The sequence below is a fragment of the Carlito syrichta genome, unplaced genomic scaffold, assembly GCF_000164805.1.
Source record: "Carlito syrichta isolate Samal-C Ts95f unplaced genomic scaffold, Tarsius_syrichta-2.0.1 Scaffold311900, whole genome shotgun sequence".
NCBI classification, from domain to species: Eukaryota; Metazoa; Chordata; class Mammalia; order Primates; family Tarsiidae; genus Carlito; species Carlito syrichta.
This window is the reverse complement of record NW_007255996.1, coordinates 1-18,505: the sequence shown is the minus strand read 5'-3', so window position 1 is coordinate 18,505 and position 18,505 is coordinate 1. Positions and strand designations below refer to the sequence as shown.

At 64.5% G+C, this 18,505-nt stretch overlaps 1 protein-coding gene across 1 annotated transcript in view; it reads left to right on the top strand.

The window, feature by feature from the left end:
- ZNF469 (zinc finger protein 469) overlaps positions 1 to 10,148 on the top strand; it is an 11,403-nt gene extending 1,255 nt beyond the window's left edge. The window contains exons 1-3 of the mRNA XM_021718179.1: positions 1 to 1,805; positions 1,863 to 8,256; positions 8,338 to 10,148. The exon at positions 1 to 1,805 is cut by the window's left edge and continues 1,255 nt beyond it. Coding sequence (XP_021573854.1) covers positions 1 to 1,805; positions 1,863 to 8,256; positions 8,338 to 10,148 — 10,010 coding nt within the window. The remainder of the gene's footprint in view (positions 1,806 to 1,862; positions 8,257 to 8,337) is intronic.
- The last annotated feature ends 8,357 nt before the right edge of the window (positions 10,149 to 18,505 follow it).

The window sequence follows — 18,505 nt, the reverse complement described above, 5'->3', positions numbered from 1 at the left end:
GCCTGCCCCAGCTGTGGGACCCCACGGTGACCCCTTTTCCCACACCTCCCCTGGGCCCCCCAGCCACCACCAGAAGCTTGTTGTTCGATGGCCAGCCCAGCCCAGGCCAGCGGCTCTGCCTGGCCCAGAGCTCCCCACTGCCGTGGCCCCAGGTGCTCCCAACTGCAGGGCCAAACCCCCACTCACTGGAAATGTTGAGCCCACTGCCCTTCCCTGCGGGGGTTTCCGAGTGGCAGGGGGCTGGCCAGGGCGGCCTGGGCGCTGTCAACAAGACGCACGGGCCCAGGGAGAAGCTGGCCATCGTGAGGGGCAGCCCAGGCCAACCAGGCAGCTCCCCAGGTCTGTTCCCCTACAATGGGCTGAAGGACTCTGCAGCTCAGCCCCTGTTCTTTGGAGTGGCCCAGCCTCAGGCCTCGCCCCGAGGGACGCCCGGCCTGCCCCCGTCCCGGGTGGTGGGCGCCTCCCCCAGCGAGTCTCCGCTGCCCTCCCCCGCCACCAACACGGCCGGCAGCACCTGCTCGTCCCTGTCCCCGCTGTCCAGCAGCCCAGCCAACCCCAGCTCGGAGGACAGCCAGCTCCCCGGCCCGCTGGGGCCTCCCGCCTTCTTCCACGCACCTGCTCACCCCCAGGACGCCAGCAGCCCCTTCCCGTCCCCCGAGGCCCCGCACGCCCGGCCTACCCACTACCAGCCTGAGCTGGCCAAGGCCTTCTCCTTCCCCACAGACGGGCTGGGGACTGACACCACCTTCCGGGGCCTGGAGGAGGGCTTCCCCCGTGCCCCACCCCCATATGCTGCTCACCACTTCTCCCTGAGCAGCGCCAGCCTGGACCAGCTGGATGTGCTACTTACCTGTCGGCAGTGTGACCGCAACTACAGCAGCCTGGCTGCCTTCCTGGCGCACCGGCAGTTCTGCGGCCTGCCCCTGGCCAGGGCCAAGGATGGCCCCCAGCAAGCCCAGGGCACTCCCAGAGTTCCCACTGATACACAGTCAGGCATGATCCACCCTGCGAAGCCCGGCCCCTTCCCACTGGCCGGGGACACCCAGGCAGATGACAAGGACGACTCCCTGAGGGCAGGTTTCTTGCCTGGCCTATCCACCGCCCCCTTCCCACTTCCCACCACAGACCTGGACATGGAGGATGAGGCCAAGCTGGACAGCCTCATTACCGAGGCACTCAATGGCCTGGAGTACCAGTCAGACAGCCCTGAAATCGACAGCAGCTTCATCGACGTCTTTGCTGACGAGGAGCCTTCCGGGCCCAGAGGCCCCGGCCCTGGGCAGCCCCCCAAAAACAAGGCAGTGGCTCCAGAGGACAGAGCCCAGTCCCTGGTCACAGTTACCCTGCCAGAGCCCCGTGCGACCTGCCCTGGGGACAGGGGCCACTCGGCCCGTGGCAGGTCCAAGGCTCGCGCCCTGGGCCTGACACCCACAGAGGAAGATACGCCCGGTCTGGCCAGGCAACAGGGGAGGGGCAAGCAGTTTAAGCTGTTCCGGAAAGAGCCGGCCATGGCCGAGGCCATCGAGGGGACCAGCGAGGGTAGCAGAGTCACCCGCCTGAGGCCCAGGAGGAAAGGCAGCCATGCAGAGCGGCCCTCGCCCCGGCCCCGTGATCTCCGGACCCAGGAGCCCCAGAACCGCGCAGAACCTGGTGACCCAGTCCCTGGGGACCCCTTGCTGCTCGAGGAGCCTCAGGGAACCCAGTGCCTGCACCTGCTCCCCAGGAGGAGAGCCCGGGGCGGCACCTGGAGCAAAGAGCTCATCTGCAAGATCGTACAGCAGAAGAACCAGCTGCACCGGCGCCAGGTGCAGCAGGCCCAGGGCACCAAGGCCTCTGCATCCAAGAAGCCCCAGCCCGGCCAGTGCGACTTGGCCTCCGAGTCCGAGGAGGAGGAGCGTCCACGCCTGCGGGTCCCCAGCTTCAGAGGCCGGTCCCGCCATGGCTGCCAGCGGCGGACCCGGGGCGAGAAGAAGAAGGACGTGGACTTGCCCCCAGCCCCCCGGGAGGATGGAGAATCCCAGAAACCCATGAAAGTCGTGAGGCGGGAGACCCCGGAGAATGGCACCCCTGACTCCGTGGAGCCACGCCGGCCAAGCCCAGGCCCCTGTGGGAGCCTTGAGGCCCAAGGACCACTAGACAGCCTGGAGGCTGGGGTAGCCCCCATGGAAGGAGGCCCGGAGTGTGTTGACCCCCCCTTGGTGACCCCTGAGCCGCCCCTGCAGGTTCCTGCCAACACTGAAACCCCAGAGGAAGCCCACCCATCACAGGACGTCCTCCGAGAGACCAAGCAGCCTGAAACTGTCAGAGAGTCACCCCCAGGCACAGCAGAGCTTGCAGAGGCATCCAGTCCCTCCACAGCCCCCTGGGTGGAAGGAAGCCCCAGCCCCCTGACCCCAGAGCCACCACAGCCCAGCAGAGAGGACACTGGTGGCACCAAGGGAAGCCTCCCCAACGTAGTACCCCATGGGAGCCCCCCAATGCCAAGTGCAGGCCGTCTGCTGGGTGCCCCTGGGGGCATGAAGCCCCCCTTCTCCCCCAACAGAGAGGACATCCCTGCCTGCCAGCTTCCAGGGCCCGCGGCCAATGCCCTAAACACTGTCTGCCCCAAGCCCGGCGGCCTGTTTTCAGAGAACCCTCATCTTGGTTACAACCCTGTTCATGTTCATGGGGACCCCGTGGGGGCTCCAGTCTCCAAAAAGGGACCCCAGCCCTGCATCAACGACCCTGGCACTTTGTTCCTTGGACCCAGAGACCCAGCCGGCGACTTCCCAGAAGGCCTGTGCCGCAAGCCCTCTGACCAGGATGCACCACCAAACAGCTGCTCTTCCCTGTGCCGGGCTGATACGGGCACCAGCTCTCTTGAGCCAAAACCACCTCAGAACCCACCTTACATGGTCGAAACAGACCCAGGCAAAGCTGGGTCACCATTAACCCTGGAGTCCATGTCCCTCTTTTCAGGGCTGTCCGTGGACGGATTCGACCCGGCCCTCGACGCCAGCCTGCCTGCAAGCAGGAATGCCCACGTGCCGTTCCCATGCACGGACTCTCCCCAGAGGAAAACCCAGTTGGAACCACCGAACCCCGCATTTCTACTGCTTGAGGACGTGTCCCTGGCGCGGCCCAGTCTCTTTCCTGACCTCCCAGGGGAAAAGGAGCTCAGCAGGAAGTGTCCCTGTGAAGGGACGGCACCCCGGCATACCCCCTTGTCTGGAGGTGGAGGCGAGTGCAGTGCACCCTTCATGGGTCACTTGTCAGAGGACGAGCTGGAGATCCAGAAGCTGGTGACTGAGTTAGAAAGTCAGCTGCAGGGGAGCAAAAGCACTCCTGGGGCCCCAGGAGAGCTTGCAGAAGATGAGCTTGCGATCAGGGTAGACTCGCGCCCAGGAACAGAGTCAGTCTCTTCTCTGCCCACCCGCCAGGCCACCTCACCCCACAAGGCCACACTCCCAGCGGTAGACCTCACAGTGGTGGAAGAGTCCAGTTCACTTGGGAAAGGTGTGGACACAGCCGTGGCTACCATGGAAGGGAGGCCCCAGGGGGTGTGGCCCTCACCAGCCTTATTCCACCGGGGGAAGGCAGCCCTTCCCCCTAGCGCCCACGAAGACCCAGTTTCTGGGCCTTCTTTTGGCCCCACAGGGGCCAGCCTCAGTGGCAGAGTCTCCAGGATGGAACCGCCCCAGGCAAGGGACCGTGGGATCTTCCCAGATGCTGGCTCACTGGACTCCTGTGAGCAGCTGCAGCCCCTGCGGGGCACCAGTGACTTCGCAAGGGGCAGCCCATGCGGTGAACTTTCCTTTCCTGAGAACAAGGGGGCTGCCGGGCCACACAGGAGGGGGGCTGCCCTGCCATCTCCCCGTGATCAGAGAGGAAGACTCACCCCAGAGCCTCACGGGGTGCTTGGACCGAGCCTAGAGACCCCCATGCTAGAAGTAATTGGTGACCACATTGCCCACCCGGCCCCTGACGTGGTGCTCCAGGGAGGTGGGCTTCTGCCTCTGGATGCCATCTGGCCCCCTGGTGCCCACCACGGTGAGGTTGCCCAGGGACACGCTGCAGGGGCAGGCGGGTTGCTCCACACCACGGTGGGGACACCTGGCCTCAAGGGTAGTGAGTTTGTGCCATCAGGGACCTCGCAGACTGTCCCCCAAAGCAGGGAGGTCCGGGGTGCCCCTGCGCCAAGTCCTGCCTGCATGCCCAACGCAGACCCTGGTGGGAAGCTCCGAGATCCAGCCTCAAGTCCCCGAAGCCAACTCCGGTTCCCAGGGACCAGAGCAGTTGAGCATGAAGACACCATCCAGGGCTTGCAGGGGGCACTGGCAGCTGATCCTCAGAGCCCTCAGCGAGGGGACCCCTCGCATCTAGAAGGGAACATGGTGAAAGGTGGGAACGGGGCCTGTCGCCCCACCCTGGGTTCTCCGGGGCGTGTGCAGGAGACAGCTGTCCCTACAGGGGCTGGACATCCACTGGGGCCTGAGAAAGAGAGTCATAGAAGTTCACCTGGCCAAGCCGAGGAGCCCCAGGGCCCAGGCAGAGCCAACCAGCTTCATGCAAAAAACCGGGGGATCCCAGGACAACCAGAGAACGTGGCCTTGGCCATTGCAGGTCCTGCCAGGGGTGTGGCCCCACTGGAGTGGGTACCTGGGGGAAGCAGGGCCATCTCGGGCCTTCAGAGTGAGGCACGGCCCACCCCGAGCCCCACCTCCCCAGATAGAGGACACCCCTCACTGGCCTGGACAGAAGCCCACATGCAGAACAGACCTGCAGACTGGACTCCAGAGAAGGTGTCTGCGAGGGAGAGCCCAGCCCTCTCCATCGGGGGCCTGGCCAACCCCGTTCCATGCAGCCTCCAGCACCTGTCCCAGAAGGACCCGCCCCCCTCGCCTTCCAGTACCTTCCAGAGTGAACTGAGGGGGCTGCTCCCGGCACCTCCATCCTGCAGGGACCCTCCCAGCCCCCTGCCAGTCTGTTCTCCCACCTGGGCACCTTGGGACGGGGCCAATGGTGTCCAGGATGCCAGGGCTGGACGCTCCCTCGTGACTCTGACAACAAGCCCCTGTGGCCCCAAGGAGACGCTGGCACGCTATCCCCTTCTGGGGGCCAGCAGTCTCCTGGAAGACCCTCCCCCACAGCAGCCTGGCTCCATCCATGTCCCTACCTCCACCTGTGGGGGGGACGGCCCCCAAGATGGCACGTTCAGAGCTCTAGAGGATTCCAGAAAAGAACAGCTGAGGGATGCCACTCCCCCAACCCCCACAGGCACCATCTCCCCCGGAGGGACCACTGAAGCTGCTGGCCTGTCCAGCATCCCCACCCAAGTCGAGGCTGAGGCGGTCAGAGAGCTCCGGGCACCAGACACGCATGGCAGGGGGAACCCTCTTCCCACCAGCCTCGATGGGACGTCCAGGGACCCCTCCTCCTGCTCCCCAGGCAGTACCACCTGCAGGGGAGACCAGAGTGTCACGGCTGAGCCCACGGACCCTCCTACACTGGGAGCTGTGGGGCCAGACTCCCACGCCAGCCCGGCAGGTGCAGCAGGGACCAGCAGTGGGGGACGGCAGGTCCCGGGGCCATCTGAGGCAGGGTGCTCTGGCCTCACGAGGGTACCCCAGGCAGCCTGCCCTTCCCAGGGGCTCTGCTGGGATGGAACCATGCCCCCAAGCAGTGCAGCCAGTGATTCCCGGCCCGCCTTGCCCCAGATTCACAGAAAGGTCTCCCAGCAGACACCCCAGGACCTCAGGCAGAGGCCTGGTGCCCCTAAAAAGAAGCCCACAGCCACAGAGAATGGCCACTGGAAGGGCCTGTCCCCACACGCGCCGCCTGTGACCTGCGAGGTCTGTGCAGCCTCCTTCCGCTCCAGGCCGGGTCTGAGCCGGCACAAGGCCAGGAAGCATCGGCCACCTGGGGCGGCCGCCTCCCCAACAGGCCCCGCAGCCAGACCTGGCCAGCAGCCTCTGGGGCCTACAGCTCAGACATGCCGGCCCCCTGGGAAGAAGAGCCGCAGGGAGAGGCCCAGTTACTCACCAAGGGGCCCCAACCACATCACTGGACTGCCTGCCACTCAGGGCTCGCCAGGGACACCTGGGACACTAGGCTCCCCACCTGGCCAGCAGCCTCACTTCCTAGCCCTGACTGAGGATGTGGAGGGTGTGAAGGCTCTGGCCTCAACAGGGGAGGATGTGAAGACCCTGGCCTCAACCGAGGAGGTTGTGAAGACCTTGACCTCAACAGAGGCGGTTGTGAAGGCTCCTGTCTCAACTGGGGAAAATGTGAAGACTCCAGCCTCCAAGCCCAGAGGACCAGGCCAGCGGAAAGACAAGCCTCATCCCACACGGGCTGAGAAAAGGAAAGGCCAGAGGCGGTGCCAAGACCCCACAGAGCCCCCCAGCTGCTCGGAGGGGAGACCAGAGGAGAGCGGGGGAAAGCGGAGAGGGAGACGGCTCCGAGGGGAGTGCCCAACCCGGGCCCCTCTCAACATGAGCTCAGATGGGCTCAGCTCCCAGACAGCCACCACAACTGCCAATCACCCAGCCCTACCTTGCTGCGACTTCGGGCCAGATGGAGGGCCTGAGGCAGCCAGGGGACAGCCACCTCGCCCGGCCACAGCGGGGCCCAGAGGGACAGGGGTCGTCACAGGGACAGACCTGGAGGCACTGTGTGCAGAGGAGACTCCAGCCCGGCCACTGCCCGAAGGTCAGATGACATGTCCAGGGAGAACAGCAGGCACATCTCCTGGGGACCAAAAGGGGGCCTCGGCGAGGGTGCTCTGGGGACCGAGCAAAACCGGGGTGTTGGGAATCAGTGAAGAACCATCCCCGGCAGCCAGGAGCGAGCCCCCAGAGCACAGCCCAGCCGTAAAGGGTGGGTCTAGCGAGGATGACCGGGAGGGGGACGGGCCCCCCTTGGGCCCCCCAGGTTTTCCAGAGAGTTCCAGCTCTGCAGCAGGTTGCACCAGCAGTAGCCACCCCCAAGGCCTCCTGGATGCCCCAGATGCCCAGCGTGGTGACCAGAGGCCCGGCGACCTCACTCCCGAAGCCCCCAGCCTGGGCCCCGGGGACCCCCTGAGCCTGTTTGACGACGAGGTCTCCTTCTCCCAGCTCTTCCCTCTGGGCGGCCGCTTGACTCGGAAGAAGAACCCACGTGTCTACGGGAAGCGCTGCGAGAGGCCCGAGCGCCCACGGTTGCCCAGGCCCAGCGAGGATGGGGCCAGCTCCATGCCTTGCGCCACACACCTGCCTGGCGACCTCAGCGACTCCGGCTCCCTGTGCCTCTGCCAGGAGGACCCATGGGAGGACGAGGAGCCCACGGGCCTGCCCCAGGCCCTCCTCCTGGGCAGCTTCCTCAGCAGAGACATGCCTGGCATGGAGCCTTGGGTGCCTGACCTCGACCTGTGGGCTCCAAATCCCGGCTGGCAGCCATGTGCAGAGAAGGCACCCTCCTGTGGCCCCGAGGACCAGACAGATGCCATTCCTGAGCTACACGTGGTCCCGGCGGCCTGGCGTGGCCTGGAGCTGCAGGGCCCCGGGGAAGACACGGCCTCTTCCCTGGGAGATGTGAGCCCCGAGCCCCCCAGCCTGGAGAGAGAGCACCTGGACGGAGGGTTGCCCAGGGACTCCAGCCTGCTGCCTCTGCCAGCCGCCGAGTTGGAGGCACTGGGCACCAAGCTTGAGATGCAAGAGCTGTGTTTCCTGGGGCCCTTGGAAGGTGCTGTCGGTGTACCCAGTACGAGCTTCTTGGACTTGGAAGCCATGGTGGGCTCACAGGAGCCGCGGAGCCCAAGGACAGAGGAAGCCACCGGGGCAGGGCAAGCCCAGGGAGGGTCACAACCAACCAAGGGCAGGCGGGCCCCCTACAAATGCCGGGTGTGCTTCCAGCGCTTCCACGGCCTGGGTGAGCGGGATTTGCATGGGCTGACGCACTCGGCCGCACCGCCGCCCACCTGCTACATGTGCGTGGAGCGCAGGTTCGGCTCACGCCAGCTGCTGCGGGGGCACCTGCAGGGGCGCCATGCGCGGGGACGGGTGGGGCCGTGGGCCTGCGGCATGTGCCTGCAGGAGGTGGCCGACGTCTGGATGTACAACCAGCACCTGCGGGAGCACGCTGTGCGCTTCGCCCGCCGGGGGCCAGCACGCCGGGCCCTGGAGGGCCTGGAGGGTGGCGACGTCTCCCACTTGCTCAGCCGCCTCCTGGAGCCCAGGCTGCCCGAGGGCGGGCCCGCCCCCCGCGGCGTTGAGGCCAGCCCTGGGGAGGCGCCAGCCAGCGAGGACCCTGACCCCGCCCCAGGCCCCCCTGAGGCATCCCCCTGCCCAGTGCCTCTGCCACTGCCCCGGGCCGCCACAGTGCCCACACCCTGCAGGGACCCAGCCCGCGACTGTCACCACTGCGGCAAGCATTTCCCCAAGCCCTTTAAGCTGCAGCGTCACCTGGCGGTGCACAGCCCACAACGCGTCTACCTGTGTCCGCGCTGCCCGCGCGTCTACGAACAGCCCTGCGAGCTGCGGGCACACCTGGGCGCAGTGCACGGGCTGCAGGCACGGCCAGAGCCGCCGCACACCCCGCTGTTCACCTGTGAGCTCTGCGCCACCGTCATGCGCATCATCCGGCGCTCGTTCGCCTGCAGCGCCTGCAACTACACCTTTGCCAAGAAGGAGCAGTTCGACCGGCACATGGACAAGCATCTGCGGCGCGGCCAGCCACCCTTGGCGCTGCGTGGAGGGAGGAGGCCGCAGGGCCCCGGGCCAAGGGCGCCGGCCCCCGAGGGCGCACTGCCCAGCAAGCGGCGCAAGGTGGCCGGGCCTGGCACCGATGGGCCAGTGGCCCTGAGCAGCAGCCCCACCCCGAGCAAGGTGCCCCTCTCAGCCCTGCTCCAGCCCGGCCCCGAGGTGGCCTCCCCTACTGACAGGGGATGGCCCGAGACCCAGGAGGCACCCGCAGACCTGGGGGCCCATCCAGCCAGGGGGTGCGAGCCACCATCTGACCTCCAGGAGCGACCACCCGCATCACTGTCTCCCATTCCAGCTGTCTTGGCTGACAGCAGAGGTGGCTGCAAGCCGGACAGAGCCCTGGAGAGGCCAGAGGATGAGGCCTCCCCGGGCAGCCCCCAGCCTCCTCTCCAGCAGACCCTCCTGCTGTCCCGGCCGGGTGCCAGAGGCCGAGTCGTGGAGGGACAGAGGGTTTCGCTCCTGCTCCCTGAGAAACGCAGGGCCCCAGGCACCCGGGGTGAGTGTGCCGCTGACCATTCCCAGGAAGATCCCTCCCTGCTCCAGGGGGAGAAGCAGGCATCTGCTGGTCACACGGTGCCCCAGGGGACCACGGGACGCCCCTCCTACAAGGGCAGTTCCACCACGCCGAGGGGTTGCCAGGACTCCTCCAAGGAGAGGCCAGCCAAAGCCCCCCTCAGCAAAGTGTCCAAGTTCCCAGGACACCCAGGGAAGGCCCCGGGGAGTCTGGTGCCCAGAGAGCCAGCCCGAGGCTCTGGGAACAAGACAAAGCCCTTGGCCCCCAAAGCCAAGCCAGGCCCCAGCTTCCAGGGCAGTGGGGGCCCTCGCCCTGGCACAGAGACCAGGGGTGGTGGCCGGCCTCAGCCGGCCAGCAGGCAGCTTCAAGGCGAGACGGCCAGCACCCCAGCCAAGCCTGGCTTCTCCGACCGGAGCCCCGCACCTGACAAGCCTCCCGCTCGGGCCCACACCAAGAGCTGCACCAAGGGGCTCAGGGAGGCGGGTGACCCCAGGGAGAAGGGGAGGAAGGGCCAGGGGGGGCCAGCCAGGACTGGAGGTGTGGGGAGCTCAGGGAGTACCTCCTGGGCCCCCAACAAGCCCCCCCGCACCCCACGAAAGCAGGCAGCTCCCAGTCGCGTGCCCCCCACCAAGCCCAGACCCATCAGCCAGAACAGCAGGCTGGGGCCGCAGCCCTCAGAGCGGCAGAAAGGGGAGCCCAACCATACCCACCCGCAGGAGGGCCCAGGCAAGGCCTGTCCCCCGGTCAGACCCCCACTCAGGCTCCCCAAGAGGGGCAGAACTGTCCACGGTGCTGAGCCCATGGACCTCCGAGGCCACCGGACTGCTGAGGCCCAGAGCGACCTCCTCAGCCAGCTCTTTGGGCAGAGACTGACCGGCTTCAAGATCCCCCTCAAGAAAGACACCTCCGAGTAATTTATAGGAGCAGGTGCGGGGCGGGTGGGGCTGCCCACCCTGGCCTGCACCCACCCTCTGAGATGGTTCGCCCTGTGGCCACCTGATGTATCCTTAGAGCTGAGACTGTGATGCTTTCAGCAGGGCCTGGAAGGCTGGGGTGAGGGACGGGCAACTGCAGCCCCTTGGAGGCCACGCAGCCGTTTTCTTGGTACTGAGCACTTGAAGAGGAGCAGCCCGGCCGCCGCACCCCCGCCCCTCGCCTCCCGCCAGCCCTGCTGGGAAGGTACCAGATACTGGCGAACCCAACATTTGAAGATTTGCACAACCCTCCCCCTCCCCCATCTAGCAGGGAAGTAAGTTGAGGCAGCCAGTGAGATGGTGGTGTCCCTCTTAGTCCTGCTGCTGCTGTTGCTGGAATTCCAAAGTGACCTTAGAAGCCACCGGGGGGGGCAGGCTCCCCATGCAGAAGAGTCATGTCTGAGCCACCTGGTCCCAAGAGTACAGCAGAGTCCTCCTCTGACCCTAGAGTCAGGCCAGCCTCTGCTTCCGCCCGGCCCCCACACACCTCGGCCAGGGTGCCGGGCTCCCCACGGAACATGGTGAAAGCCCCTCCGCCGATCCCCATGGACTCCCATCCCCATGACCACCCCCGCCCTCTCCCCAGCCTCCACAGCCTTGTTTTCCAGGGCCTCCCTCCCGGATGGAGCTCTGGGTCTACGTATCAGCAATTAGACTGAAGTATCTGGTGCTATTTTCATGTTGTAATGTGAACACAGGTGTCTTTGAGTTTTTTTTAAATAGGGAATTGGGTGGGGGAGACAGGGCTGAGGGGAGCCCCAGATGACCACATCAAGGGCATAGGGACCCCCGGGGGTGAGTCTCCCCACACCCACTGGACCCCGGGCCCCAGGTCTGAGCAGCCGCATGGGACACTCAGGACCGCTCCCCCCCCCCGTCCCAGCGGTGTCCCATGTGCTGGCATGACCCGAGACCGGTACCCATGTGCTGTCACAGACACATGTGTTCGGGAGTGGGGGTAGGTGCTCCCCTCTCCCTGGGACTATCCAGAGTTGCTGGCCAGTTGGCTCTGTTTTTAGTCTTGGCTTGAGCGTTGTGTATGAGCAAAGTGTGTATTCTGATGTGTGAAAACAGTAAAATCGGGCAGCCTCTCCCTTCTGGAAGTTACTGTGCAACGATGTACGCAGACCTGGGGACCCCGAGGTCATGCTGTGAACGTCAGGCCAACTTGCCTTCAAATATAGCCCACTATTTTCACAGAAAACCTCCAGATTGTGCGGCGTCTGTCCTCCTGTTGGGCCCAGAACTTGGATCGCACGGGTCTGCGCCGGCTACCACTTCCCCGGGGCCGTGGTGGGCCGGGTGCGGTAGATGTCAGCACCATGATGCCAGCTGAAGGAGGGAGCCAGGGGCCACACCAAGGAGAGCTGGGCAGGATCTTGCCAGCAAATTCCAGCAGGAGCAGGGTGCCCCTGGGACATTTATGAAAGCATACATTTCAGCTGGGCAGGGTGGCTCACACCTGTAATCCCAGCATTTTGGGAGGCCGAGATAGGAGGATCACTTGGGTCCAGGAATTTGAGACCAGCCTGGGCAGCATAGCAAGACCTCATCTCTGCAAAAAAAATCAAAACATTAGCCGGGCCTGGTGGTGCGCACCTGTAGTCCCAACTACTCGGGAAGCTGAGATGGGAGGATTGCCTGAGCACAGGAGGTAGAGGCTGCAGTGAGCCATTATCGTGTCACTGCCCTCCAGCCTGGGCAACAGAGCGAGACCTCAACTCAAAAAAAGAATGGGGGAACGGGAAGGGGAGAGGGAGAGAAGGAGAGAGAGAAAGAGCATGAATTTCAGTTCAGGGATGGGATGAAACAGTGGGTTTTTAACAAGAATCATGAGACCAGGCAAGGTATACCCCCCACGTACAGGAGGGAAACCAAGGCCCGGGAGAGAGGGGTCTAGAAAGGGCCATAGCCTTTGTGTTTGAGTCTTTCTACCCATTCAGCCCTGGGGAATGAGCACATGTGGCCCTCTAGGGGGCTCCAAACAGATTGCTCGGGGCATGGAGTACATCTAGGGGGCTTTGGTCCCCAGTGAAGGCCTTAGGTAGAGGGGCTGGAGGGCAGGACCAGGAAGGGGGAGGAAAGGACCTTGGGCCTGCACAGGGATTGCAGTCAAGGCTTGGGTCAGAGCGGTCTGTCCGGGCAGTGTATGAGGAAGAGGGTGGACCAGGGGGAGCCCTGGAGACCCCACTGGAACCACAGCCTGGGCGTCCCCTCCTGCTCAGCTCAGCCTGTTTCAGCTGGGCCCAGCCCTCAGTATCCCCGTCACCCAGGACTGTGAGTGATCCACCCTAGACAGATGCTGCGGGTGGGCATGCATGGACGTCCACCAGCCTCGGGCGCTGACGCTGAGGATGGCTGCACCAAGCCATGAGCCCGTCTGGGATGAGCCTAAACGCACCCTGCTCCGCCCCATCCTCAGCCCCCTCCTCCTGTGTGGCCCCAGACCACCCAGCAACTAAGATCCATGGCATGGACGGTGCCCACCTGGCCACCAGGTGGCAGCATTCACCCAGCCAGGGGACTTGGCCTCACCCACACAGTGCACAGGCCCAGACCTCCACGCACTGAGGTGGGCAGGCATGCGGACACCCATGGCACCCACAGGCACCACAGCCTCACCATGCGAACACTCGGGGCACATGGACACACACTAACTGTCCACATGTGGACACACACAAACACGCCTGCCCTGCCCCCGGGACACACACAGGTACCTGCTGGTCCGCACACACCGACATAGGTGCAAGTGACCAGGGTGAGCCTGGGTGTAGGTCCCTGCAGGACTCCCTGAAGGACATGTGGAGCTGGAGGCCATGTGGGGGGATACAGGCCATGCCCTGTGCAGGGGCTCCCTGCAGATGGGGTGACCCTGTCCCAGCCCGGGACAGTCACTGTTCACCACGGAGACCCAGTCCCACCCCGGACTCCAAGGCCGGCACCCCACCCCCATGTGCCCACCCCCCACGACTGCAGCCCCCTCCTGGCCCCACACACTGCTCCCCCCCACCCCCAGGCCACCTGAGGTATGCAGGGAAGGCCAGGGAAGTGGAGCAGAAAGGCCTGTGGTGGCCATGTGTCCTACAGTGAGCCCTGCAGATCCCAAAGCCTGACCTCAGCTGCCCGGGACACGGGAGGGGCAGAGGCACCTGGGATGAGGGAGGACACCCAGGGCGGGCCGCATGTGAGGGGCTCCTGGGGCTCAGCCTGGGCGAGGCAGCGGGAAGAGAACACGTGGCATGAATGGCAGGCTCAGCAATCCCCCATCCCCCATGGCCGTGCAGAGAGGAGGTTTGCCAGACAGGCCCAGAATCTTAGGGGTGGAGGCCTGTCCACCACAGGGACCAGACAGGGGAGAACCCAGTCTTCCCCCAAAACGCGTAGATGGCAGGAAGACGCAGGCGTGAAGGATTATGCAGAGATGTCCACCAGGGCAGGGCTGTGTCCTTGTGATGTTGGCCCATGCCAGGGTTCCCTGAGGTGTCCCCACAAGGCGGAGGAACTTGGAGGCCTATGGGGAGCTCGCCCCTGCCCACGCCTTCTGACCATGTGCTGCGTGCGGGACACAGATCCAGCCAAGATGGGTGACTCCAGTCCCTGCATCGCCCCCTCCCAGGTGTGGGCAGAGGGCCGGTCACGCCAGGTTCCCGCCGGGAAGTCAGTGAGGGGACACTAGGCACCTGCCCTTGGGACCACAGTCACCAGTCGTCTGGGGGATCACAGCCCCCGGGGTGGCTACACTGAGGCCCACACTGGCTCCCCTGCCCTGGGCCAGGGCACTCAAAGCCATGGCCCCATTCCCACAGAGCAGGGTCTGTCTCGCGGACTGGCCAGTGTGGCCTTGGGCGTGGCCTTGTGGGCTGTAGCTCAAGGCCACCGGCCTCCCTTCCCCCAGGGCCCCAGGCAGAGAGAGGGGGCAGGATCTGGCTCTACCGGGGGCCCAGGATTTAGCTGCCTCTGGGGCCAGGCAGAGGGTTGAGCGGGGAGGCACATGCGCCATGAGGTCCCTGGAGAACTCTGGGCATGGATGGGAAGCCTAGGCTGTCACGGCCCATCTGGGCCTCCATGTCCCCACCCGTGCAATGGGCTCAAGGGCCACCAAGGCCCAGCCCTGACCCTCCAAGCTCCCTCCTGGAGCTCAGTCCAGGCCCAGCAGCCTGGGGTGGATCCCACACTCCTGACTCAGTTTCCCCTCTGTAGTACAGGTTCCATAAGCTCTCCCAGGACTGCTGTGGAGTGAGAGGGAGTGCATTGGTGACCATGGGGCTCATGCCCACCAGTGCACACCCTCAGGGCTCACAGGGAAGCAGACGTCCAGCACCCCCTGCAGTGATCTGGATGTGTTGCGAGCACCAGTGATGGTTCCACAGTGCTCCTGACTATGCCTTGCTCTGGCCTTCTGTGTCCCTAGGACCCTGCAGAGATCTCACAGCCAGGCCTGGGCCTGCCCTCCACTCTGAAGCTCCTCCCACCTGGCAGGAGAGGCCGGGGATGGGCAGAGTCTGTCTCCAGCACGGCCTGACCTGGTTCCACGTGTCCCCTAAGCTCTGCTGGAAACCAAGTGGCCTCCCCAGGACCTCTCCCCACACCCTGAATAACCAGCCACCATGGACCACAGTGCATCCATGTCTTACCCAGGGTGTACCTCTCCCCGGCTGTGAGACCACGAGCGACCTGCTCTCCCTGTTCCTAAGCAGAGAGCCTGGCCGTGGCTCTGGGTGCATGGCTGCCGCACGCTGCCCACTGCCCACGACCTCCCCGCCAGCACTGGCCATGGCCGCCTATCACGACAACTCCCCCCACCCCCCGCCAGTGGTGGAAATAAGGGCTTGAGACAGTCCTGACTATGGCCTGCAGGGGGCTTCCCCTCCCATCCCCCCCAGGTTCATCCAGCCCCTCTGGTCAGTGAGCAGGTCATCCAGTGAGGGCTGAGCCTCGCGCTCCAATGAGCCTTCACCCTCGAAGCCCCAGACCAGGTTTCCTCAGCCTGGCGCCCTCTGCACACAAGGCCCATGTGCCCTATGCACCCCATGTGCATCCATCTGCGACATCCTACAGGCCAAGTCTGGTCATGTGGCCACACAGCCAAGCCCAGGGCCTTGGAAAGCCCAGTGTGGACAGGGCCTGGAGGGCTGAGCCTGAGCCCATGGCCTGCCTGAGCCCTCGCCACCCGCCTTCCACGGCACCCTCCCCAGATGGACATACAGCTACTCCCTCTTTCCTTCTAGCCTCCACCCAATGCCGCCCTCTCTGTGGGGTCTCCCTGGACACCCTGTAAGACGGCAGTCTCCACCCCACCACCTCCCCTGCCTTAGGCCTGTGTAGGGGAGGACAGGGTCTCACTCTGTCACCCAGGCTGGAGTGACAGAGTGAGACCCTGTCACCGCAGCCTCAGCCTCCTGGACTCAAGTGATCCTCCCACCTCAGCCTCCCACAGTGCTAAGACCACAGGCGTGAGCCCCCATGCCCGGCTGCCTCTGCCTTTTTTATGGTACGTTCTGTAGAACCACCCAGTGTGTGCCACTGGTCACTCATGAACATTGTCTGTTATCTTCCCCCACTAGACTCTGCCCCACAGTGACGAGTGGGTGTGGTGTTCACTGCTGCAGCTCAGTGCCTAGAGTGGGACCGCCACACACACTCAGGGATGGAAGGAGGGAGGAGGGGGTAAGGGAGGAGAGAGGAGGGGAGAGGGAAAGGAGGAGGGAAGAGGGGAGGGAAGGGGAGAGGGAGGGCAGAAAAGAAAACAGGCGGTGCAGCCCACGCTGACTCTCAGGGATTAGGAAATGCCCAGATCACATTTCCTGTCCGCGCCAGTGTCACCCTGCCCGGCCGTGTAAGTGGGACACACTTGGCTGCAGCACTGAAAGTTGGCTTGCGGCTGACACGGAGGCCTGGGTCCAGGCCAGAGCCCTGTCATGGGCCGTGGGGGCCCCAGGAGGTGAGCGGAGTAGGCGTGTCCAGGTGGGCCGGCAGTGTAGTGGGAGACCAGCTAAGGACAGGAACCCCTGAGCTAAGGCCCAGCCGTAGCCAGTCCCTGCCCCACAGGAGGGGCCTCTGCACCACCCCCGCCGCACGCCTGCTGGCCAGGCAGCATCCAAGCTGGAGCCGCCCCTCCCGCGGGCCTCCAATTCCTGACTTAATTTATTTTGACATCCTCCTGCCGTCTGACCCCCTCTCGAAGTCACGTGGTGTTTAAAACTCATTATCCCCCATTGAAACAGGAAGTTAATTAAACCCTTCACAGAGCTGCTGACAAATGTCAGGACGCCCCGCGGGCTGCTGTGCTCCAGGGCCTGGGGACAGCTGGCGGGGGAGTGGGGCCAGTCCGGCTCCTCCCCACAGCAGAGCGTCTGTGGTCCCGGCGATTCCTGCTCCCACTTCCCTGCCATGGCACCCCTGGAAGATGACGGATCACTCTGAGCCACAGTGCGTGTGTCTGTGACTTGGGGACCATGGAGCCCCACCGCAGCAGGTCGCACAGGGGTCAATAACCTGGGACAGATGGAGCGTGAAGTCCGGGAGTGTGAAGTCTGGGCTGGTGCTGGTGTTTGCACTTGGAACAGACCCTGTGAGGATGGAGCCCCAGGGAAGGGGAGGCTGGGAGGCCCAGAGGCTGATCCAGGGACCTCCTCTGTGCCCCCTGTGCAAGGGTCTAGGCAACTCAGGGAGAGCCTCGCTGACATAGAACCAGAAGCGGGGCGAGGCTTTTTCACCGCGGTGGAAGAGGGACTTGTGTGCGCACCAGCCGGCCACTGCCCTGACCCCACAAATGTCATCTTAAGGCTGGGGCCGTTCCGGGCAGAAGGGCCTCAGGCCACAACTGTAATGGCACTTCTCAGATGTTCCAGTCCCACTCTGGGTGACCTAGCAGGTGTGGCCACCAGACACTGTATGGGGACTAGCCCAAAGGAAGAGACACGGACAGTGATGTGACATCCCTCCAGAGTGGGCGCCCAGGATGGGCCACCCCAGGGAGGCCTTGGGTCCTGGAACCCAGCAGCTGCCCATGGCTGGGGTCCCAGAGGGTGAGGTTGTGAGCTCAGCTCCATGGTGGGGTTGACGGTGCCACCAGCAGGTGGGAGGCAGCTCCGTTCCTCCACTGAGGATTTGGACATGAATCCTGGCACACCCCGCGGACATGCAGGGGCAAGTGGACATAGGGGTTCACAGGGCAGCCTGTGAGGGTCGGAGGCACTGGGTGGGCTCTGCCTGAATGCCCTCGAGGGACCCCACACCTTGCTCCTCCTCTCCCACCTGCAAAGCCCTGGTTGGATGGCACCTCTCCCAGGAAGCCTGCCTGACTTAACCGGTGTATTGTCAGGATCGCTGACCCTCAGAATGCACCTCAACACAGATCTCCATCCTAGCAACTCCAGCTGGGTGTCACTTGCTATGCACAGCCACCTCCTCCAGGAAGCCCCCACCCCAAGCCCCAGGTCCCCCATCCTGTAAAGCGGCCTCCCTTTGGAAGGAAGGAGGTCCAATGGGAAGCCCCTACAGGTGGGGTGCCTTGTCCAGCTGACAAATATTTTGGGGGCCCTCGGCTAAGTGAGCCAGTCAGACACTGGCTCCACCCTTCCCACCGAGTCACTGAAGGACAGCTGTACCCACGAGCAGAGAACAGGAACAGGGGGAGCCATAGACCCTGAGCAGGCCTCCTGACCTCCTGGCCTCAGTGTTCCCGTCTGTTCAACAAGCGGTGGGGGGTCGGGATGGACCCTCCTGTCTTACCCGCCACTCTCCTGCAAATGGCCTTTCCTGGGGGTAGCTGCAGGGGCAGGGAAAGCCTGGGCTCAGGGGCTAACCCTCCCATCCCCCTCTTCCATGGCCCTGTGGCGTAGGTCCCAGGACTGGGCGCCAGAGGGGGTCTCAGGCGCAGAGCACAGAGTCCCCAGCCAGCCTCAGCTACTGAGGGCAACGGGTTGCGCTACTGATGATTATCTGTCAAGCAGGTGGGGCACAGATGCCCGCTCTGTCAAGGCCTTCGGGTCAGTCCCGGGCCCTGCTAACTCCCTAATTCTCATGAATATCAGGGCCAAGAGTATTAAAAGCAAGTTATTCACATCAGCTGAGAGGGGGGACAAGCCCCCATCTGTGTGGGCGGGAGCAAGTCCTTGAGCCTTGATTTCCTCGCTGGAAAATGAGGAGCTGCTCAGGGATCCCTCAGGCATATCCCAAGACAAGGGGGCGGGCCTCCACTCCCGGGGTCTGGAGTGGGCAGCGCCGGACTCACAGCTTTCGGTCTCTGGGGGAGGCTGCGGGTGCCTCCTTCATGGGTCTCCGCGGGGCGTAGA